General features: G+C 35.1%; 6 protein-coding genes across 6 annotated transcripts; 3 read left to right on the forward strand and 3 right to left on the reverse strand.

The window, feature by feature from the left end:
* Nucleotides 1–417: 417 nt before the first annotated feature.
* Nucleotides 418–3,323, reverse strand: LOC128675480 (uncharacterized protein PF3D7_1120000-like). Its single transcript, XM_053754916.1, has 2 exons — nt 1,177–3,323; nt 418–587 (listed from the first exon to the last, which is right to left on the reverse strand). The coding sequence occupies exons 1-2, from the start codon at nt 3,240–3,242 to the stop codon at nt 545–547; spliced, it is 2,109 nt and encodes a 702-aa protein (XP_053610891.1). The 5' UTR covers nt 3,243–3,323; the 3' UTR covers nt 418–544.
* Nucleotides 3,324–5,484: 2,161 nt separating this feature from the next.
* RpL13A (Ribosomal protein L13A) lies at nt 5,485–8,522 on the reverse strand. Its single transcript, XM_053754815.2, has 6 exons — nt 8,411–8,522; nt 7,934–8,064; nt 7,435–7,544; nt 6,779–6,924; nt 6,064–6,186; nt 5,485–5,608 (listed from the first exon to the last, which is right to left on the reverse strand). Exons 1-6 carry the CDS (start codon nt 8,429–8,431, stop codon nt 5,525–5,527), a joined length of 615 nt encoding a protein of 204 aa, XP_053610790.1. The 5' UTR covers nt 8,432–8,522; the 3' UTR covers nt 5,485–5,524.
* A 925-nt stretch (nt 8,523–9,447) lies between these two features.
* On the forward strand, nt 9,448–11,103 carry GXIVsPLA2. Its single transcript, XM_053754814.1, has 3 exons — nt 9,448–9,894; nt 10,129–10,374; nt 10,614–11,103. The coding sequence occupies exons 1-3, from the start codon at nt 9,663–9,665 to the stop codon at nt 10,757–10,759; spliced, it is 624 nt and encodes a 207-aa protein (XP_053610789.1). The 5' UTR covers nt 9,448–9,662; the 3' UTR covers nt 10,760–11,103.
* On the reverse strand, nt 11,091–12,604 carry LOC128675414 (myotrophin-like). Its single transcript, XM_053754816.2, has 4 exons — nt 12,418–12,604; nt 12,075–12,185; nt 11,695–11,778; nt 11,091–11,577 (listed from the first exon to the last, which is right to left on the reverse strand). The coding sequence occupies exons 1-4, from the start codon at nt 12,484–12,486 to the stop codon at nt 11,491–11,493; spliced, it is 351 nt and encodes a 116-aa protein (XP_053610791.1). The 5' UTR covers nt 12,487–12,604; the 3' UTR covers nt 11,091–11,490.
* A 971-nt stretch (nt 12,605–13,575) lies between these two features.
* Spt (Spitting Image) lies at nt 13,576–20,291 on the forward strand. Its single transcript, XM_053754978.2, has 9 exons — nt 13,576–13,795; nt 14,075–14,272; nt 14,718–14,957; nt 15,648–15,767; nt 16,154–16,526; nt 16,930–17,111; nt 17,497–17,689; nt 18,144–18,800; nt 19,503–20,291. The coding sequence occupies exons 1-9, from the start codon at nt 13,724–13,726 to the stop codon at nt 19,826–19,828; spliced, it is 2,361 nt and encodes a 786-aa protein (XP_053610953.1). The 5' UTR covers nt 13,576–13,723; the 3' UTR covers nt 19,829–20,291.
* Nucleotides 20,292–21,423: 1,132 nt separating this feature from the next.
* Nucleotides 21,424–22,532, forward strand: LOC128675389 (uncharacterized). The gene is made up of 3 exons (XM_053754775.1): nt 21,424–21,498; nt 21,726–21,875; nt 22,288–22,532. The coding sequence occupies exons 1-3, from the start codon at nt 21,460–21,462 to the stop codon at nt 22,510–22,512; spliced, it is 414 nt and encodes a 137-aa protein (XP_053610750.1). The 5' UTR covers nt 21,424–21,459; the 3' UTR covers nt 22,513–22,532.
* The last annotated feature ends 1,389 nt before the right edge of the window (nt 22,533–23,921 follow it).

Genomic DNA, 23,921 nt, shown 5'->3' on the forward strand with positions numbered 1-23,921 from the left:
CCGCTACGTGTCTCGTTCCGAAACATATTTTCCCGTAACGTGCCCCATCCCATTTCCCGCTGCGTGTCCTACTCCCGCTTCTTTATTCCTTCTGTCGCCAATAAAAAAAGACTAGATTCTAGATCTTCGATTTTTATACCTCAACAGAAAATGCTCATCAGGCTGAACAACAATTCATTAAGGCGTAATTTCTGTATTTCCTAATATATATTCAACAATGTACAGGATTTTTTTTCTACTGTTTTATGATATGTATTGATTACATAGTGTATTATATTATTTATAATACCAAGATGCAGCATGGGAATCCTATGTCGAATGAAAGTTTAAAACATGGTGAGTGGAAAAATACTGTAAGCAGTTTTTTGTTAGACTTTCTTTCATATGAACAATGATTTCTTGCAAAATAAGGAGACATTTTGTATATTTTATAAATACCACATTTATTTTCTAAATCTACATTACAGTAGCAGTTCTAACATTGATGCATAACATTGAAATACATTTTTTGTAAGCGAACATTCAGTAGAGACTTCATAAGAAATTAATCAGCTTTGACGGCTTTTGTGTAAATTCCCCACCAGGATCTGGAACAAAATTAAAAATAATTTAATATACTTGAGTTGAGCTCTATTCAAGGTTAAAATGAGATCAGTCAGGGCGTTCACTAACTGTAATTTTCGAATTCAGTGGGGTTAGCTTGCGAATTTGCGAGTACGTAATCCTGTCAATAACATTTAAAATTTATTTGTAAAACGGAGACTATAGAGGTTTCTGTCTGTTCATTTTACATATAACTTTATACCCTTACAAATATAAGTCGTGCTAACTATAGGTAGAAATATAAATTTCTTTTTTAATTTCATTTCCAGATACCATATAAACTAATTTCAGTCTAACTTTCAATAAATTCAAATTCAAAATTCAAATCATTTATTCAGAAATTAGACCTTCACAGGCACTTTTTCTTGTCAATCTTTATATTTATAGTTATTTCTCACAAGCTACAAACTACTGGCATTTCGGAACGACCACTGCTGAGAAGAAATGCCGAAAGAAACTCATTTGAACAGTGTTGGTCCCTATCATGCCAGATCGGCTTACCATTATTGTTTCTTACAATTTTTTTTTTTCTAAAAATATATAAAAAGATATATATATAAATAGATTATGTACCTTGACTTGTGATTCTCGGGTTTCTCTTTCATCATTGTTGCGATGATGCCACACAGGTATATGCCCTGCAGAGTGTAGAACAAGTATTGCCAATTCAAGGCAAATGATTCTTGTTCCAAGGACTTGGTCGAGTATTCACGGCGGAATCTTGCTGCTTCTGTCAGTGCAAGTCGAGATCGAGTCTCGCTTCTATCACGCGTATCAGCATTACGTGTATTCCTGACTTCTTTGTTACGTGTTTCCCTCATATTCTGCATTCGCTCATGGTCAACTCGAGCATCACGAGTGCGAATCGCATCTCTTTCTAGCTCCCTGGATCGTCGCACTAAAACCTCAGGTATTTCGTTGACACGGTTAGACCTCATCTGGTTCCTCGTATCAGCTCTATTGTCAAATCTTTCGTCGTGCCGTTCTGTTCTTACATTTTCAATCGCCCGCGCTTCGAAACGGCTTCTTTCCATTCGTCGATCAGAAATCCTGCGATTTTCGTGACGTTCTTGTTCACGATTTTGTAAATTCCTTCGCGCTTCGGTTCTGGAGCTCTGATCTCTGAATCCCCGATTATTTTCAGTTGGGCTGTCTATGCGTTGCTCCATAATTCTAGATCGAACGTCTGTGTGGCGCCTGATTAGGTGTGACATAGTCCTATCTTCGCTAGGGCTTCGAATTGCATTATTTGTTGTACTATAGCGCCCATCTTTCCTCGTCTGATGATCTAGGGATCGCCGTTCAGTATTGTGCGTATCTCTCGCATCATCACGAGTATTTTGGATACGCCTGACATCATTTCTGATCATGTTCCTGCTTTCATGGCGAGAAAGTGAAGATCTTCTAGTTTCTAATGATCTAAAAGCTATATTTGATCGACGATCCAGAGACCTAGTCACCTGACGTCGTTCTATGTCTGCATCTCTAGTAAATGAACGGTCAACAGACCTGACAAGTCGTCGATTAACTTCAATAGCGCTTCGTTGAGCATCCCTTTTAGCATTATTTTCCCTTATATTTTCACGAATCTTACGTGACTGACGTTCTTCACTCCTCTCTGTCGACTCTGGTCTTGTCCTCATTAGAACATCTCTTTCGGCGACGTTCGCAAATCTCCGATTAGCGCCGGCAAATCGCTCCTGTCTAAAATCCTCACGGATTTGGTGTCTTTCATTTAGGGCGCGGCGATGATTCACAAGTCTGGATTCAGGAGTTTCACGAACTCTCCTTTCATCTAATGACTCTCTAGCTACCCGCTGGTTTAAATTAATTTCGCGCATCATATTTTCCCTTGTTATTCGCCTATTGTTGTCTACCAGTCTAGACCTGACTGAGGAAAGTCTAGATTCGCTGACATCGCGAACTCTCTCTAAAGAACGATCTTCCTTATTAATGTTATTCACATTCTGACGCCTGGAGTCTCGGAGATCAACATTACTGCGACGATTTAAAAATTCTGTCTCCCTTGAAACACGCCTGTTTCGAATGTTAGCCTGGACTACGTCATTTCTCGTTCTTTGGAGTAAGTCTCTTCCCTCACTGAACGCTCTAACATTTCGCATGTTAGTAGTTTCTCTAGTAAGCAGACGTTGTTCTCGGCGGCTATCCATGGATAGACGGGATCGTTGATCGTTGCCAACTCGCGCTGTGTCAGAATAGTCACGTTCCCTCTGGCCGGACACCCAATTAAAACGTTCTCGTGTGACATATCTGGTTCTTTGAATGCGGGAGTTTATTTCAACAGCCCGGCGATCTAATCGAGATGATCTAGCACTGGGGCCTGAGATGTCTCTGCGGGAATTCGGACTTTCCGTGTCTCGAAATGGTGCAGTTTCGACGCTTCTTACTTCATATCTTCGAGTTTCTGCTACACGTTGGCCATTTACTCTACGGTCATCGGATGCAACTTTGTTAAAACGGTAATTTCCATAAAAGTCGAGCCTAGTGTCTCGGTGGAGTAAATGCGGTTGGTGATCACAACACTGTTGCCTTCCATCAACGAGGTTGCGCTCGGTGAAGGACGCAATAGGCTGGAACACCGCGGCAGACGCAAGTAGCAGTAAACTCCACTTATACATAGTCACCGTCTGGCCTTATTGTGAGTATTCTTTTTGCGATTTCAGAGCTATACGTAGACCTGCTAAGGATGCTTCCGTACTGAGGATCTAGACCGAAGACATATCTTTTTATACTGCCTCAGCAGCTACTTTCATTGAATATCTATTATGCGCTAGAACGCATTCAATTTGAAACAACCTACGCTGGGACACGCTACAACGTTTATGAACGCCGGCTAACCAATCTTAATACTTAACCGTTTATGAAAACGAAATGTGTGTGTTGTGTATGTGAAGTGGTAAAAAATTAATTATGAATCCCTAAATTCATGGTTATTACGTATTTTAACTAAAAACTATTTTGCTGGAACGGGAAGGTATATAATAAAGCATAAGTAGGAGTATTTTTAGTTCAGTTAAAAGTAATGAAAACTACCATAACTATTAATACGGATCAATAAAAAGCTATTACAAATGCCGCGGCTAGAAATCTAACTCAGGACGTCGATTCCGGAAGGGCGACCCCAAAAACGTGGTAAATCAAAACCTAAGTATGAAATAGTAACAATAGACGCGTTCAGGGGAATAAATGCGCGCATAAATCTTACGATGCTGGAACTGGAAGACGTGCCTTGCTCTAGTTTCAAGATTATAGAACAAGTATCAAGAACGTGTACATTTTGCTTTAATTCGTTCGTTATCGCCGGGCACAGCTGCCCCGGCAGATTTGTCCTCCGCGCGTAAAATAATTTATCAGATCGGACCCGCTGAAGCTGCAAATGGGACCCATAAATTGAATTCCTATGACGTCAATGCAATATAAGTACCTAACTACTTAGCTATTTTTGGGATTTCTGATGCTTAATATTTCCGTTCATAAAATAAAATTCCGTTCATGAAAAGGGTAAATGATCCGATCCAACGACACATGATATGGAAGTCTGTGATACAAAGGCAGAAAAGTTACTTGAGTTTTTATTTTGGCAGTTAAATTTGAAGATTTAAAAAAGTTAATATTGTGTGATATATCAGCTTATAGGGTTTATATTTTGAGAAACTTGAAATATATATTCTTTACGATAGAGCGCCATCATCACATTTTTATTAATTTAATTATCAGTGAAATCTAAAAAAGTGATACTATCTATAATCATGCTACACTAGATCATTCATGGATTTAGTAATAATTCCATGAGATCATCATCATCCGCTTACCCTCATCCCACTTTATGTGGGGCCGGAACAACATGTCAGTGTCCTCGACTTGTCAGTATATTATGATGTTAACCATGGAATTAGTAGGTCTGTACTCCGTAGTACCTACTAATTCCATGATGCTCCTATAAACTAGTAACCTAATCAGGATAGAATTATATAATCTGAGCCTATCAGTTACTTCGTCTTTTAGCCATATCCTGTCTTACGCACTCCATCCTTTTTCGGCCTTTCCCTATACTTCGTTTTCCACAGATAGTAAGTTAATAAATTTTATGACAAAGTAGTAAAGTCTTACTTAGTTCCCTATTGAACATAATTTGGTAGGTACACGGATAGAATTCGTAAATAAAATAATCAAATCGTCGAGTAGATGACAAATTTTTATTTTGGTGACTAATCGAAGTATTTATTAGAAACACCAGTTAAAATACTGTGACAATACTTTCAAAGATATGACAAAACTTTAAAGAATTAAATTACACTAATGTTAGGGGCGTCACGTCATCTTACGGACGCTCCTTTTCTGAATAGCCTCTGTTCCTAATGCTTACTCCTGTGGCTCAGACACATTAAAATTATAATAAAATGTAATTGATCATGGAGATTTGTCCCTCGGAATATAAAATAATCCAAAACATTACTTTTTAATTGGGATTCTATCTTTTTAATAGTAAATTAGGCGACTATAGTTCGAGGTTGCAATTGATGCTTACACCCGAAGAACTACTCTTGATAGTGAGGCAAGTAGAAAAAAACCGTAATTACAAGAACATTTTATTAGTTAAAAAATAGTGCGACCTCTTTGGTCATTGGGCTTAATGCTTGTCTATTGCCAGTATGATGGTTAGATATAAGAAGCTGTTATATATTGTAGGTGCGTGAACTTTTTGAAAGAGTGAAGTGTTTTTTTTTTAATTACTTAACGCCCTAGGGCTTTTCTAGCTACATTATTACCCTAGAGCGCTTATTGGTCACCTACAAGCCCCTTTTGGGGGTAAAAAGGACCTACTTATCGAATATGAGAGATGTAAATAAAATTACAGACTGGGCAACCAAAGGTTTATTTTTGTAAAATATTCTTAGTCCTAGTTGTATCCATAGGATTTGATGACGGCAGAGAAGGGCGCCGTCGCCTTTGCTACCTTTTCGCCGGCATCCTTGGTGATTTTCTGCAACAAAGATATTAAAATGTCAAGCGTGCTTTTAGTAACAAGTTGTGGGGGATATTAAAATTAGGGCATCAGTGAAACATTATTTTCATAAAGCATCAAATAATGTAGGTAAGAAGATTAATCATCATAAGGTCAGTAAATGCAGCTATAGATTAATTTTTTCTTCATGCACTTCCTACACTGAGAGCTATGTTTACCTTTATTTATATAAATATTGTATTACATGTCCCTTTATGGGGTGGACAGAGTCAAGAGTTATTATGAATCTCAAAGACCACTTTAAGCTGTCTAGAGCACGCTTATCGCCGGTGAAAAGAATCCCCTTTGCCTTGATTTGACTTTTACAATCCATAGATGGAGCAGCTGGTGCATTACATTTTTTTGGTGGTCAGCATGAAAGTCTGGCTGACTTTACATTGCAAACAGTTAGTGGTCCATTGGTAATCACAAACCTTGAGTTTCCTCTCGTAAGCGACTTTGTGGACAGCCTTGAACTTTCTCTTGTCCTCCAGCTTCCTGACGACGTCGCGGTACTTCCAGCCGACTTCGTGGGATAGACGGCCGACGTGGCAGTACTAAAAAAATATGTAACAACAATTTGTTGTTGATCAACTATTTACTGCATAAGGATAAGCAATCTCAGTATTAGTTTTAAAGTAACAACATGGATTTTCAGTCGCAAATTACCCAAATATAACATCACTGATCAATGTTGCAATAATAATTTTCACATGTCAAATAAAATTATTTGGTGACTGTCAGTAGGGCAATTATGGGCTAGAAAATATATTTAAAAATTACTTCTATACACATTCATTTAACTTTTGGGGTATGGGACCATAAAAATTTTAGAGAACAGGGGGTTGTATTGGAAGTAACAAAAGTTTTATCTATTGAATCATCTAGTTAATCAGCCAATGGATAAAATACCGCATAAATAATATAATTTTTCTACCACCATTAATGGACAACACTGTTGGGTTTCATCCACTGCTGTTTATAACCAGTGCAAACAGCATTTTTTAATCACAAAAAAGTTTAAAAGTTACAAAACTCAACAGTTTGACAGACTTTTATCTTTTCACACTGAACAGACTGGTAAAAAACGTCTTATCTGGATTTTTTCAAACTTGTTGCAGTTTTTTGAAGTAACAATAAATAATGTACCTTACGGCCGGGCTTCAAGCAGAATACCCGAAGAGCAGCAGGTACGACCACCCTGCGGCGATTGTCGTACGGTGGAGGGCAGCCGTCGTATGCGCGGAGCCTTCTGAGAGCGTCCTTTCCACGCTCAGTCTTGTGTGGGATCATGCCTGACAAATTTTTCATAAGTCATCATTCTAAATTTAAGAAAAATATTGTTTTTCAGATGTTCAATAGTTTCATAATTTTGTGTTTATCACAGAGATATCAAATAATGTAGGTATGTGTGTTAATAATCATTACAAAAAAGACAAAAAAACATTCAGTAATTACATGATTGATTGGTTTATTTTCTCCATCTTTCAAACTTGATTAACAATCAACCACTTGCTTTTTTAAGTGACGGCTTAGCACATGAAAGTGAAATGGGTGAACCTCAAATTTTAAAGAACTTGTTGTTTCTCACAGAGCAAAAATAAACTCAACTATATGTATAGGAATTTATGAAGTTAAACTGTGATTGTAACAAACAAACTATTGCATCTAAAATATTTGTAAGGAAATCTAAAATATGGATTTACATTTATTTATATAAACATCTATTCAAACTTTCATGCAAGAGACTAACTTGGGAGTATGCTAAACATCTTTTATGTTTATTGCAAGAAATACTAACTTACCTCGGACTGTCTTCCAGAGGATCTTTGAGGGGGCTCTGAAGTGGAATGGTCCACGGGCTGGGTTCACATTGCACCTCTTGCGCAGGAATGACATAAACTTTAGTTTGTTCCTAAAATTGTAACCATTTATTAGGATATGCCTTAGCTTATATGGAATTGTAGGCATGGACGCAAGAAAATCAGAACATAAAATTAGCAACATGAGTTTTGACATTCAGTCGCAAATTACCCAAAATGTAAACATCATTTTGAAAAATAATATGTCGATTTTGATTATAAACAATGTGGAAAGGCTCATCGTTTGACATCAAAAAAACAAACTGGATTAGATATTTCTAGTGTTAAACTGACAGTGTCGACTTCACAAAAAATTCGAATATTTGCAAATAAAATAGTAATTAATAATTATAATATAACAATAATTAAAATCATAATAGTATCTTGATCTGTACTCTATTAGTAACCTATGTAGTATGTACATATATAGACTTAAACATACCTGAAGAAGTTGCCGGAGATGTTTAGTTGTTCACATCGTACGACCACAACTTTGTTCCCCTCCAGCAGGACTTTAGCGATGACTGCGGCCAGGCGACCCAGTAGGTGCCCACGACCATCGATAACTATGGCCTGAAACACAATACCAAGATTAGTAGCAAAATTTCGTTGACGTACTTACCGCATAACCTCAAACATGATAATATTTTATAGTAGTAAATGCAGTCCGTACACTGTCTTGCGCAAAATTATAATGTAAAATCACTGCACCAAGCCTAAACTTTGGTAATTTTTAAGAAATGCGAAAATAACTGCAAAAGCAAGTGAAACACAAGCACGTGGAAACAAGTGCATGATACCAAGATATTGCCACTTTCACAATTAAAACAGTTATATCAAATTCAGAACAACTCATTGTATTTATCAAATATCACTGTTTTCGCCCTGGTAATACAAATTTAACATTTTTTCTTCTCACCTTATTGCTAAAGCCCGTCATTTTCACGACAACAAAACGGAAAAGGATGACTTTTTTAATCAATATGGCTACCGGATATAGATGTTAGTATTGCCAGTTGATTAGTAGCATTATTAAACTACAAGCACATAAAAATGAAATACCTAGTTAAATATATTTGCAAAACGAAATGCTGTTGAAATAACAGATTGAAAATTATCAAGAAAGTACTAAGAAATTTGAATAATAGGGCATATTACGCAAAGCTCAGCGCAGATGGCGCTAATGGTACAATTAAGGTACACAAACATTGCCAGCGAAGGTAAAAAGCGCCAATTTTCAATATTGTTACAGATTTACGACCAAAAACATCTTCTACGCAATCGTGGTACGAGTATATAGGGAGGATTTAGTGGATTATCCTGAAAATAATAACACTATTTTAGGTTACGTTCTGCATTATTTGGTCAACTGTGGTCATAAACTGATATAAACTTGATTTTGACTGAAGATCTTACCTGTGTGAAGTCCGTATTTTAATACCGTCCGTATTTCAATCGTTTACTGGCTCGAAAATTTTACAGCGTGAGGCGTATTCCATAGTTTTCGAAGTTTTTTTATTTAATGGAAAACGATTTTTCCCAATATTTCGGCACCCGAATATGTTACATTGTTGTATATTTTCACAAACGAATGCTAACATAATGAAAGGATTAATAAAGTACTCTAAAATAAACGTTTTAATCGACATAACAAAAATTGGCAAATCTTTTGTGTACCTAACATACAGTGTTGTACTCTGGCGGAATAAATGTACATTAATACTCCCTATTAAAACTCGTTATCCAGCCTCACCCGTAGAAGCCTTATATTTATGGATGAATATGGATAGATCATCCTGCTTGATTCATCTAATGATAATCGGTATGCTTACCTTCACACATTACTTTTCCTATTTTATTCACAGGTGCTTTACCTACACCAAAGTAGGTACTTTATCAACTAAAATGTTTATTGAGCACAATTTAAGTCAATGTCACATTTTATCATGCATATTTGACTTTGACTTGACTGCTTATTGAGGGTAGATACCACTACCACCTAATAATAACTATGCCTACTAAGTACCTACCTATTACCTGGAAATTATCTAAGAGAAATGAGCTAAAAATAATTAATGCTTAAATTACGTGTCCACGTGATATTGGTTTCAGTTCGCTGAATAAAATATGTTATGCATCAAATTTGAAGGCTACAACTACAGTGCATAACAATGGAGATACCTTACAGGAAAATTTTTATTTATGTTTTAACCTTCGTAGCCTACGCCTACACAGGTGTAGGTTCGAATATGTTAAGAAATTTAAAGGATGCTGTATTATCAGCAGAATCTGTATTTGGGGATATGCTAGGAAATGTAATAAAGGTGGCTGAGAAATTCAGATCATTACATGAAGTATTTGATGCGGCAGTTGAGGAAGAATGCATTTATACATGTCCAGAAGGTAAGTTACGTCCAAAATTGCCCAGTATTTTGGGTATTTATTTTTACATTATAACCTCCATATAGTCACAACTACAGCCAGGCAGATAGATTCACTAGTTTTCCCAGTCCTAGCGCAAACTACTAGTTGGGTTTGCGCTCAACTTTTTATACTGGGGACAAAACAATTTCTGGGCCAGCATCAGAGCCACAGATGCGAGTCCACTTAAGTGAATTTAGCAATGCTTTGTTCCAGGTGTTAAACCAACTCGTAACAAAAATCATGTGCCAAAGGCTGATGGCTGTGGTTCTTTAGGGTTGAACATATCGCCCGAATACCTTCCATTGGATCTGATGACAAACTGTTGTAACACACATGATATATGTTATGATACTTGTAACAGTGGGAAGGAAATTTGTGATCTAGAGTTTAAGAGATGTCTATATAACTATTGTGATACTTATAAATCTGTTAATGTTGCTGGTGAAACATTATCAAAAGGTAAGGATATTTTTTATTGTGCAATACAAATCAGCCATTCACCTCTTTCCCCTGCTTTTTGAAATGACTTTGACTTTTCTTAACCTGTTGATTACTCAGAATCGAACAGGTTCGTAAAGCAGATGTTAAGTCACTGACACATCTAGCCTTCACATGTCCTATGCCACAATAAAACACTTTATTCTAATAAATTTTAAAATATTGTCTCTGCACTTTACTGTCTCTTATTTAAATTACAGGATGCAAAGCAGCAGCCAAACTACTATTCACTGGCACACTCACACTTGGTTGTAAATCTTATTTGGATGCCCAGAAGAATGCATGTTATTGTTCTCCACCTAAGAATAATAAGTATAAAAAATATTCTGGCGCTGGAGAATTATAAGTGTTATTGTTACAGTTTGTGTCCAGTAATAATTATTTAGAAATTGTTTTAATTTACAAAATTGTCTTGGGTTTATGAAGTGGGGTAACATATTTTTCCTTTTGCCTTTGTTTCTTTTTACAAATAAGGTCATTATTTAATAAAAAGGAACATTATTTTAGTAACTGTATTTCATATGTCTGTATGTGGTCTCTACTCTAGTCTTTAATAGTGAGATAAAGGTATCATAATGATTATAAAACAAAACATACAATGTTGTTTTGGTCAAGGCGGTTGGTGGTGTGTTGGTATTTTCTTTGTTGAATTTTTATATTAAAGTAAAAATACTACATAGTTTGGGAGTATGATTTTCTTTTATTTTAGCAATAAAAATTACATCCTACTTGTCCACTTGGAATCAATCTTAATATTAAATATTTTATCTGCTTAAAATTTAGATTACAAGGCCTCTTAGAAAACTTACACCAGCAGATAATTAATACATATTATAGATGCATGATTTTGAAATTAGATAATTGGTGCAAGATTTCCCAGAAATGATTTAGGCCTTAATTACATGAATTAATACTAAATGGACGCACAATCAAAATCATATGAGTCTTATATTTCATATGCTGCATATAAAAATAATTCATTAACTTGTAAATAAATGCATGTAAAACATTTTATATAAAGTTACTTGTAAGCTTTTAATGATGTGATCTTATTTTTTATTTCTCCAAGGATAGTTTCTATGTCAGAAGTTCTTTGATTTCATCTTTTTCAGCAGCTTCAATGTATGGAGTGCCATCCGGGGTATTTCCATTTTTAGATGCACCCTGAAATAAATAAAATTAGGCTAATTCATATTCAAGAACAATCATTAAATACAAGAATTAAAATCGAAATTCCAGTTCTGATTATTGATTATTGTAATTATTTATTATTAAACTTACATTCTTGAGTAATGTTTTCACACAGTCTGTGTGTCCTTCCCAAATGGCAGCCAGAATTACAGATATGCCATGTTTATCTATCATCTGAAATAAAAATTTGATGGATAATATTTTTAACTTATAAATTCATATATGACCACATATTCTTGACCTTAAACCCCATATTTTTGACATTGTTAAATGTGTCAGACAACCTTTTAGAACTCCATTGTGGATACATCTGCAGGTACGTACTACAGCAAAGTATCATCATTTTACAAGATTTTAATGAAAAATAAATTTATGATGGCTTTTATAACATTATTTTAATACCTATAGAATGACAAAAGGGCATTTGTAGTAATGAAAATTGTTTTGTTCCAAATCTGTTTAATACTAACATTTGGATCTGCTCCCTTGTCCAGTAAATAATTCAGTACAGCAGTTTGGCCATAGTCAGCGGCGTAATGGAGAGGTACTCTTCCATCTATTTGTGCGTTAACGTCGATTTTCTGAAAACAATAATAATATTTTATTAGTAGTTGGGTTTTCAATATGTCCCTTGTTTTTCTATAAGAGAATGTAAATTAAAAAATGTCAGAAGAAAGTTTACAGAAAGACTGTTTTGTGCCTACGTCTTTCTTCAAAATATAGCTTTCCATTGCCAACAACAGCAGTTAGCAAAATCGCAAGACAAAACAATGAATGTAAAAGAAAACGTAAATACCTATGTAAGTACGTTACCTTGCTCTCTATTATGTCTTTTACTTGATCGATGTCTCCATTTTTAATACCCCAAACCAATTCACTCATTTTGTTTTGTTGTACTTTCTAAATTCTGAATAAATAATTAGAATACTAGGTATTAGAACGGAATGATATTCTGATTCTAAAGGAATGATGGCGTTTGGTTTTTTTGGCATTTGGTTGGAATAAGACATTAACAGTTTTTAGCGAGCAAACTGAGCAAAACAAAGCAAGCAAGTTATGCCGGCTACACACTATCGTACGGGTGAGTGCGCGTTTTGCGATTTGCATCGCGCATCGTGTCGATTCGCAGTGAGAAGCAACACAACGACAACCACACCGCAGGCAATGTGATTGATTCGCTGCGTCTCATTCCGAATGGTCTCAAAAGTGGCAAATCCGAAGCTACTTCGCGCTCCTCAATTCGCCCATAAATATCAGAAAATTCGCCATGGAATTAATATGTACTTTGTACTGAGTACCTACTAATAGGGAGTATTACTGCACATTTATTCCGCCAGAGTACAGCACTGTATGTTAGGTACACAAAAGCATTGCCGGCTTTTGTTATATCGATTAAGACTTTTATTTTGGAGTACTTTATTAATCCTTTCATTATGTAAGTGTATTCGTTTGTGAAAATATATAACAATGTAGCATATTCGGGTGCCGAAATATTGGGAAAAATCGTTTTCTATAAGATAAAAAACTTCAAAAACTATGGGATATGCCTTACGCTGTAAAATTTTCGAGCCAGTAAACGGTCGAAAAGAAGCTTAGTTCACAAGTGAAGACTTTTAAAATATGGACTTCATACAGGTAAGATCTTCAGTCAAAATCAAGGTTATATCAGTTGATGTTCACAGTTCACCAAATAATGTAGAACATAACCTAAAATAGTATTATTATTTTCAGCAGGATAATCCACTAAATGCTTCCTTTTTCCCTTAAACTCGCACCATGATTGCGTAGAAGGTTCTTTTGGTCGTAAATCTGCAATAATATTTAATTTGGCGCTTTTTGCCTCCATTGGCAACTTACTTGTACCAGTAGCGCCATCTGCGCTGAGCTTTGCGTAATTTTGCGGATAAGATGTCAAAGTATGGTCAAAGTCAAGTCAACTGACTTTTATTTAGGGAAAATAACCAACGAATTCCAATGTTTGAATTGGTACCTACTGTGTATTGTAGTGAATTAGGTTTTCTTTGTTGTTTATTTATTTTTATTTGGTAAAATTTGGTTGTTTGTTAGATTCTCTGGCTATATTGGAGAAAATAATATAAAATATATTTTACGAACCACAATGAACAATATTTTTCGTATAAATTTGTCTCAAGTGCCAGATGAACCTCGGGAAGCCTTGCAGTTTATAGTTGTAAGTTTGCCTGTCCTCATTATAATATTATAAATGCTGAAGTAATGTGCGAAAGTCGTTCTGTCTTTTATGCTAAGGCAGTGAAGGCTAAATCTTAGACTTATTTTAAGGAAATCTGATATTAAAATATTTGTGTCGAAAACTTAGTGAACATTGCACACAATACATAGGTACAGTACCTACTTATTGTGTGTAGTCCAATCCATGTTAATAAGTCCATACTTGCTTAATGTTTCATGGTTAGCTACACTAATTTTAATCATTCATCCTTTTTTGCAGAATATATTGATATCTGAGATTTATCCAATATCAAGAAAAATTCGATGTAAATTGAAATCTTATATGGAAGATGGCGATAGGGAAGAGAATGAAAAATTTAAAGATATATATTCTTTGTGCTGTCATCAAATAAAGAAAATTATATTGAATATAATTGACATTTTTAAAATTGAAAGTGATTATTGTTTGCTTCTTCAGGTAAGCAAAGAGACAATACAATGCTAACTTTCTCATATATTTCAAGTTCAGCTATGATTAAAGAAACTATAGAGTCATATTCAGTCATATTTATAATTGATATATTTTTATGTTCCATGCAATTGCACTGTTTTTGCCCTAGAATAGTACTACTACATATCATTTCCTGGACTTTGTATGAGGCTACTTACAGATATAAAGCCTTGAAAGCTGAGAAGCAACAACAGCATTCCTAATGAGGGTTGACGTCAGGCAGGATCGTAACAACACATCAAATTTTTGAGGTTTATTATTTAACTGAATCTTCTTCTTTAAAAAAATTTCAACATGCTCAGATGACAGACAGCAGTTGTTATAGACTACTGACTTTTTCACTCTAATTGCCAAAAGGAAAGGTTTAATATTATGAATAGTACCAACATATTGTTATTATCAAAATTTTCAGGAAACTCGTCAGTTTGCACTTGAAAGGATGACATGGTGTATCAACAGGTTGCTAACCATTGACAACCACTTGGATCAGTCACCCAAGTCAAGTGAAGGAGGGGAATCCACATTTACAACACCAATATACTTTGTTAATTGGATTGACCATACTTTTGAGGTCCTAGCAAAACTTTCTGAAGTTATTTACAGAACAGATTATAAAGATAATGACGAGCTGTATCAACAGTGGACAGATGATGTTGGTGTTGTTTTTTTTTTATTGAAACTATATTGCACTTAAAGCTAACAGTTAGTAAAATAAATATCATAGGAAATTTCCTGCCTGCTAAACTTTCAAACCAATTTTTTGGAGCAAAAAATTTGGTGCTATATGGTCAGTAAGAGAAATAATTAAGATGCAAAATATAATCTATACTATTATTATAAAGAGGTAAGCGTTTGTGAGTTTGTGACTTTGTGAGTTTATATATTTGAGGCGGGTAATCTCCGAAACTACTAAACTGATTTCAAAAATTCTTTCACCATTAGGAAGGTTGATTATCCAAGATTGCTATTATTTTATCTCAAAATTCCCATGAGCGAAGCCCCGGGCAATATCTAGTCACAAGATATGTAAATTGCATGAGTATAATGAGTAGATTTAATTAATGAGTAGTGTTCAATCAAATAAGTATAATATAAAAAAAGCTAATGTAAAAAGAGAGTTAATATGCTGTAACACAAATTGGTATTATATTTGAAGTTATCCAATAAAAGAAATAAAAGTTGAATAAATCCCTCTCAACCTAGATGATGACTGTGTCATCAAAGTAAAGCTTTAATATTTAATTCATGCATTTTTCATCACTGACCATTGGAGCTTAAGCTCTTCCATGCTCATTTGAGTTATGAAATACATGATTAGAATATATCTTTATGATTTTTCCAGATAATAGAGTGTGTTACTGGCCTTCACACATGTGTGGACGAGCTGTTAGTGTCTGCCATGACACTGTGCAAATACTGTTTGCCGTGCGACCAACATATTGTTAAAGCAAGGTGCCAAGTAGTAAGTTTTTCATTCAACTTCTAATTCTTCCTCCTATTTAAAATCATAGCTTTATAATTATCAAATTATTACACTCTCTCATTACAGTATTTTCCTAATTTTTCTTCTATAATTAAAAAGATTAAAATTGGAGTGCTTACAGATGGTTTCTTGCTGGCCAAAATCGTGTTTGCCCAGTTTAGGTCTGGTATGGTTTACGGCCGGTTAAGTTTGCGTACTTTAGTTTATGCTTGAATGTAAACCCGTATTTGAAAGTGTAAAGTTTCGCCACGATTTTATTACTGACTCCTCCTAATCAATGCTAAATTTGAAATTTGTAGGTAGTATTATGGCCAGTATGCAATTTTTGTATTTCACTGATTATAATTATTTTTCTCAAATTTCAGGTTTTAAGAGAAACAAAAGCGTTAATAAGCGAGTTGATTGTTGAAAACACAAACTCAATCTTCAAAGTGACACAAGACACTCTGAAACTGCCCATCATGCCTTCAAATGTGAACATACTGATTGATGTACTGAAAGACGTGCTTTATGTACTAGAGACTAATACCAATACTGCATTACTAGCGTTGTTAGTACACTGTTTTAGCTGTAGTCAGTCGCCAGTGGATGTTTTAAAGGAGCATTTTGTGACAAAGACATGCGCCCAGTGTGCTGATGATGTGGAAGAATGTCCTGTGGTTAAGGAGTTTGATTTGTACAACGAGAGACTTCTTCAGATTGGATCATTTGCCGTTTCATGTTCTTCTGATCAGACAAGTGAGGTTATTCTTGTTATGTTTGTTTAGTATTTCACTAGCCCAAGTAAATTTGGATGTATTTTGAATAACCCAACATTTTTTGACTACACTCACGGCGCATACAAAGCATTAAGCAACACACTCAGAACCACAAACAAATATTTGTGTTCATAAGTATAGGTACATATATGCTGCGAATTGATCCCAGAATTTCCAGATACCGTACTGGCTTAGTGACCTACATGGAGCGCGTGAAATTTTTATTTGACGCCCACGCTGGTTGAGATAGGTAAAATCAAATAAGAACATGGGAATCCAATAATAAAACAAATGAGAGAGAAGATACGCATTTTCCTTTTCTGTAAGGCGTATTTACTAATAATTCTGCAAATATTTTATGTTTCAAATGTGATTATTTCCAGGAATATTATCATTACGAAGTGGACTCTCCAGTCTGGAGGCGTTGGACCCTCACCTGGTGCCAGCGGTGATGACGTCACCCACCAGCCACCACGCGTCTCTGTTGATGAACACTTGGAACCAGGAGGTCCAAGAAATCAAGGACAATGTGTTTTTGATTGTGGACCCAGCCGCATTTGCAGAAGTAAATATTTTTTTATGTATTAGTTCTCTCTTCATAAACGTATTTCCTCATGGCAGAGGATCGTGGTCATTACGTGAAATGAAACACACACACAACAACTTTCTTGGCACTATTAATGGACTGGTTTACCATTTCCTTCTATAAATTTGAAATGTTACATATTCAACATCTAGATGTTGCCCGGGGCTTCGCTGCCGTGGGAATTTTAAGATAAAATATAGCCTATAGCAATCTTGGATGATGTAACTTTCTAATGATGAGAGAATTTTTGAAATCGGTTCGGTAGTTTCGGAGATTACCCGCCTCAAACATACAAACTCACAAACGCTTACCTCTTTATAATAATAGTATACATAATCTAAAACATACTAATTTATATTCACAGAAAGCTAAGACTATGATGCACCCGATACTACTGGAGCTTCTCAATGACAAACGCTATATAAACAAAAATGTATGTGCTGTAATAAATATTGGCTGTATAGTACATAACTTCTTCGGTGTTTACAACAAGAATGAACCAGACGCTTTGATACAACAAGACACGCTGATGCCTCTATTAGCGGATTTAGACAAAGGTGAGCAGATGTCAAGATGTAGTGTTGTGATGTAAGGATTTCTAATATTGCTGTGATGAAAGTATTAAATTATTGAAATACATAACATACTGTTATATATGCGTAATTCTGTCTGTCTGTCAAGCTAACCCTAAACTGCTGAACTGGTTTTTGATGAAATTTGGAATAGGTATCGGTACAGAAAGACCCAAGGTCAATATATAGGCTTGTTTGAAAAAGAGTAAATAGTTGTAGTAATGTTTGTAAATAAACACGGTTTCTGTCGTGAACGGAGCCGCGGGCAACAGCTAGTCGATTTGTAATTTAGTCAAGTGTGTTATTATAATAACTAAAATGATAATTAGAAAACATACAAAGTTTAATTTATCTGAAGTTACATACAATCTTGAGTATAATATGTTGTATTGTGTACTTTTTCTATCTTTTACTTAAAACTACAATTTATTTTTTTCAGTTCAAATGGAATGTAAAATCGTCAGCAACCTACTCGCCAGTGGAGATGACTTCGTTTACGATGTTAAGAGAGTAAAGAACAATAATCCTTCAATAGACCAGCTTCTCAAACGTCTGAAACTCCTGTACACGCTAGTCCGCAGAATCCGCGATCTACATCACCCTAAAGACAACGAAGACCTGTTCGAATTATGCGATGACGAGTCTCCTATAAACGCAACACATACAGTTCACATTATAAACCCAAATACATACATAAACACTCCGAGGAAACCTGTGAATGATGTGTCAAGAAGTATATTCGCTAGGACCTCAAATGTGAGATCGTCAACTAACAATTTCCCGCTATCAAAATTGACCAAGCATTTTAAAGCAAAATGTGAAGATTTGAGCTTCTCTTTTAAATTGGATGAGTTGGTAGATGCATTTGATAAAAATCCGACACAAAATGTTCCTTATGTCAGCACTAATTTGACAAGAGTTCGGGAAGTATCGATTTTGTATGCGTTTTCACCAACGAAGACCAGGTCTTCATTGAGAAGAACAGTGTTGAGTAGCAAATTAACTTATGCCAAGAAATTAGATAAAGGACGTATTGAAGATACATGTACTGAGAAAGAGAGCCTTATAGACGATACTATGAGTTTACAAATTACAGGTAAGAAAATATTTAGGTTTCAGTAGAAAATATAAAAAAATCAAGATTTTTTACAAGCTTTTCCTTAATTGTAATTTCTGTATGAAATGTATTATGTTTGAACGGGAGGAATATTGCAATTCAATTGTGAAACAGATTCTCTTGAAAATGTCTAGAATTCAATACACGTTTGGATGACATAATAAATGCATTATGATACGAATGACTTGATGTTGAACCTAGGATTGGCTCCCGACGATGATACTTCTCAATGGTTCAATACTATCACTTTTATAAGTTACACCGATGTACCTGCGCAGAAATCAATTTTTTGCATTTGCGCCAATCGCTGTTGGCTAATGCGTACGCGCCAAGTCTGGAGTTGAAGTGTAATATTGTACAATTATTATGAGCGAGATAGCACGACTCCTATTGTTTTTGGATTTAAAATCTTATGTAGTAGCAATAAGTTCGTTATTTCACTAATGTTTTTATTCGGCCAGAGTCGGCGGTCGGTTGTACTATTCTGCGCCGTCGAACAATGCCGAGGTTACTTATAAACGTGGTAGTACTATACTGCACGAACATTATATTTTTGTCATGTATATTGCAATAAGATCTGATTACAATAAAAGCTTGTTGCAAAATTACATTTTGTACCTTATTGTGTTGATTTATTTGAATAATCAGTTCAGTAACTATATACCTTTTTTTTAATTTCAGATGTACTAAACGAAATCGACAACCTGACGCAAGTACTATCTCCAACAAAATCGTTGACACGCAAACCAGAGAAGCAAACTGCAGAAAAGAAAAATATTCTGACACTGAGCATAAACAATGAGAATACGACGATATCCAAACAAATCTGGAATATTCCGGTCAATTCCAGTGTGGTGGAACAGCCTTTGAATGACAGTGAATGTACGAATTCATCTGATGTGTCCCAACCTTCCAGTGTGACTACGTTGGAAAGGATTGAGGATTTGAATCGGGTGGACAGTAGACTTAGTAGCCTAAGGTCTATGCAGTTTGAAACCAGTCTGTAATAACATACCATATGCCCCAGGAGGGCTAGCTACATAGCCACATTAATAAGGCCGCTGCAGAACGAATGCATACGCAACGCAGCCAGCCACAATTCCATGAACGCGCACCTTTATGTATACATATGCAGTACATATATGTATATATATGTACTGCATATGTATTAGGCCTGCACTTGCCTATATTTCTATGGTAGGTACCAAGTGGTTACTGATTTAAATTACGTGCCAAAGAGATGGCTCTTTGGCAAGTAATTTAAAACGTAAGATTGGTTCAATCTGGTGCGCGTTACTTGATAATCGATCATGTGATTATAACATTCCATTTTTTATATATTTACAATAAAGACCTTAGTTATAAGGAAAAATAATTTTAAAAGTGATAAATCAATGAAATCCGTCCTGTACAATGTTAGACTAAGATCTTTTGACTTTACTTACAATATACTTATATTTACATTTTAAACATCAGTTTTATTTATTGATTATATATTAAAGCTGTGTGGCGTATACCCACATTCTAGCGTCACGATCACATTTTTATCAATTTATTTTATTTATTAGCGAAAACTAGAAGAAATAATCTATACAAATTATGCTACACTAAATAAAGTTCGCGTAATATTGTTTTTTATTGGCCCAAATTAACTAAACTGATATTAGTAGCCACCAGAATTCGTCTAGTAAATTGTGACTTCATTGTATATTGGAAAACTGTAATAAGAAAATAATTTATCAAGTGTAACATTATTTACATAGCTAATAAAAAATCACGAATATTTGATGGTTGCGCTAGTGTGATATACCTCATAAACAATTGAAAATACGCGAAGCCGAGAAAGATTAAAATGGGAACTCGGCGAAAAAAGGCAGTCGGTATTCTTGTGCATCTATTATATATCTTCAATTAAATACAATGTCTAACAATACATTGCGGGAATAATATGATTCGCTTCATTACTTACGCATAAAATTTCATGCAGTGTGGGTTTATCACTTAATTAACTAGGTATGTTTTTGTTACTTTGTTTTTGATTAAGTATGCAAATGTGACGCTATCTTCAATTACATCGGATGCGGAAATAGAAGAAAGTGCAGTTTTATGTACCTATATGAATTTACTTATGTGCCATCGTACTGATTTTGTAAGATTAAAAGGCAATGAAGAAATGGAATACCTAAGCCAGGAAAAACGATTGAAATTAACATATTCAAAATTACTAATTAATAATTTTTCTTTTGTTTTTTTTTGTGTGATTGACGTTTCATTGCACTTGCATCTGTGATGTACTTTCAGATTGTGGGGAGTATACATCACTATCTCAAAAAGTAAAACGGAGTATGTACCTTTAAAAAGTTAATTGATTTGCACAAAGCTATTTTTGAGTGGTAGATAAGTTAAGAAATACATCCCTTCCAGCCTAGGTACATGTTTAATTTTTTTGCAAAATGTTGAATACCAAAATGTATTTCCAAAATCTGGTTCTCTATCCCTCTATATGTCGCCTAGTAGTGTCAACTCGTAACATCAACTTTCCGGGCACGTTGATTAACATATTTTCCGTCCTATATAAATAGGCAGCACACAATCGCGATTCAATCACACGCGATGTGCTAGTTGGTAACACCTGAAAATGCATCACACCACGTGGACGATTTTCCTCATATTTGTGGTAAGTATATTATTTATATACTTAACATACGTATAGTGACGGAGTGGTGGTTAAGACAGGAACAGAGATCGGGTGGTACCTAAATCATCATCCCGCTGGTCAGACAGCATTGTTTGGGTCACGGTGTCGCTCTTGTATAATGAATTCCCTATTACGAAAATTAAAGTTTCAAGTGTACAAAGATACTTAGCATTATTTTAACTTGTTTTTAATTCATTTAATTCTAGGGTCTCACCACAATTTTAGCAAAGGAGGAGTATGATCGGAGGGTGCCGTCACGATTCCGAGTAGCGCGGTCTGAATCAGAAGAAAAGTCGACAGATCCTGAATCACGCGTGGTTTACTGGATCCCTACGCAGTGCGATTCCATGTTCGAGGTATATAAATCAGATCATTCTATTATGTGTTTATTGATTGATTTTTGGTTTACCTACCTACTTAATTATTACAAGATGCACAATATTGAGTACATAAAATACTTATACATAAATAGTTGCGTACCGGGGCTTTCGTGGTAATTTCGCGATAAAAAGCACCCTATGTGTTATCCCAGGTTATTTTCTACCCGTGTACCAAATTTCATAACAATCGGTACAGTATATAATGCGTAAAAAGGTAACAAACAAACTTCCTTTAGCATTTATAATATTAGTTGGGATTTTAGGTAAGTGTAAATCTGATGTCCATAAAAATTTTAGTACCTAATAATACCTATGATAAAATATTCGTCGACATATAAACATGCTAAATGATAAAACATAATTTTCTGTATAATGTGCTTTATTCCAGCGAGGCTACACCTGCTATTCCTGCGGTGAAGCCATGCACTGCATGCTTGGCAACGTGGGTCTGCTGGCGCTCTGCTACGGCCGGCGTCCGTACTGCAACAATGGCGTGTGCTCCGACATCCCCAGTCAGAAGTGCAAGGCGGAATACGAGCAACACCTGCTTAACTCCACGCAATCGACATACACAGCGCCACCCGTCATCCAGGCTCAACTTAGCGATATGTAAATAAAATAATTTCAAATTAACGATTCTAGTCTCATTTTTTAGAAATTTTACCCATTGTTGGGTTTTTACCCAACAATGGGTAAAATTTCTAAAAAAAAAAATCCATATCCATCCATCCATTTTTTTTATAGTAAGGCTTCAGATAGTATATAGTTACTTCTATTTGATCCTACTACCTACCTAGTCTTTTAAAATTTTTAATATGGAAAAGCGAGTGATTTGTGCAGGATGTCTTGCAGATGTTTTTTATTTAGACTTAGCTGTTTAGAAATGTACAAAACGGCAGCTGACTATTTAACCGTGATTTACCTACCTAAAAGAATTCTATATTTAAAATTGACCTTCGCTTTGGGAGTTGGGAGTTTGGGAGTAGTTATTACGAGGTTTTTTCAATACGTAGTGTAAATCGATAGTCGGATTAAACATACTAATTTCCGAGTATGAAAATTAAAAACATGCATTTTTTTTTTTTATTTATTTTATTTCACATATAAAGAACAAATATATATAGTACATAATATAAGAACACTGACAAAAACCACAGAGGTTTGTCCACAGTGAGCATCAACGTCAGCAGTAGTATAAAATATTTTGTATTAATCACTTAACAGTAATATAGGAACCACGTACGTAGACCATTTTAAACAAAACAAGTACCTAGTAGTAAGTTGCAATCTAACACAATTGTTCGATAAAGTAGGACTTAAGTTAATATTTTTAGGAGTTAAGTCATTTTTTACAGAGATGGGTAGTGCGTTAACTAATCTCGGAAGGAGATATCGCGCTGTCCTCTGCCCGTACGTATTGTTGGCTATATACGTGCACAGTTTCTCTCTGGCAACAGCTCGAGTATATATAGGATGATTTACTTTGTGACAAACTGTGTTATTAAAAAAATGTTCTTTTAGAAAGTTACATGTCATTTGAGAATGCACTGGCAGTATTTTGCAGTGTTTGAATAAGCCAATTTCATTTTGAGTGAACTGATGTCTTGTTTTTTTATTTACCACATGTTTTAGAATCTTCAATTGCAATTTATAAATTTTATCGAGATAATTTTTAAATGTACGACCATAACTACTGAGACCATATTGAATATACGAATGTGCAAGAGAGTTGTACAGCATTAATTTAACTTGGTATACGATCCCTGATGATTCTAAGATTTGCTAAGAATTGACGGAGTTTATTACAAACTCGTTCAACATGACAGCTCCAGTTTAACTTATTGTCTATCACTACGCCTAGATAAGTGTGGCTTGATACCATTTCAATGGCTGGACAGCAACAGTTATCCAAGGACGAGTCATGCAAGCAGTTATGATCGTGCGCTATGAGGTCATTCATATGCTGTTGTTTGAGGTAAGGTGATTTGATATTTATAAGTTTTGTCTTGTTAGCATTCAAAA

The sequence above is a fragment of the Plodia interpunctella genome, chromosome 14 (assembly GCF_027563975.2).
Source record: "Plodia interpunctella isolate USDA-ARS_2022_Savannah chromosome 14, ilPloInte3.2, whole genome shotgun sequence".
NCBI lineage: Eukaryota > Metazoa > Arthropoda > Insecta > Lepidoptera > Pyralidae > Plodia > Plodia interpunctella.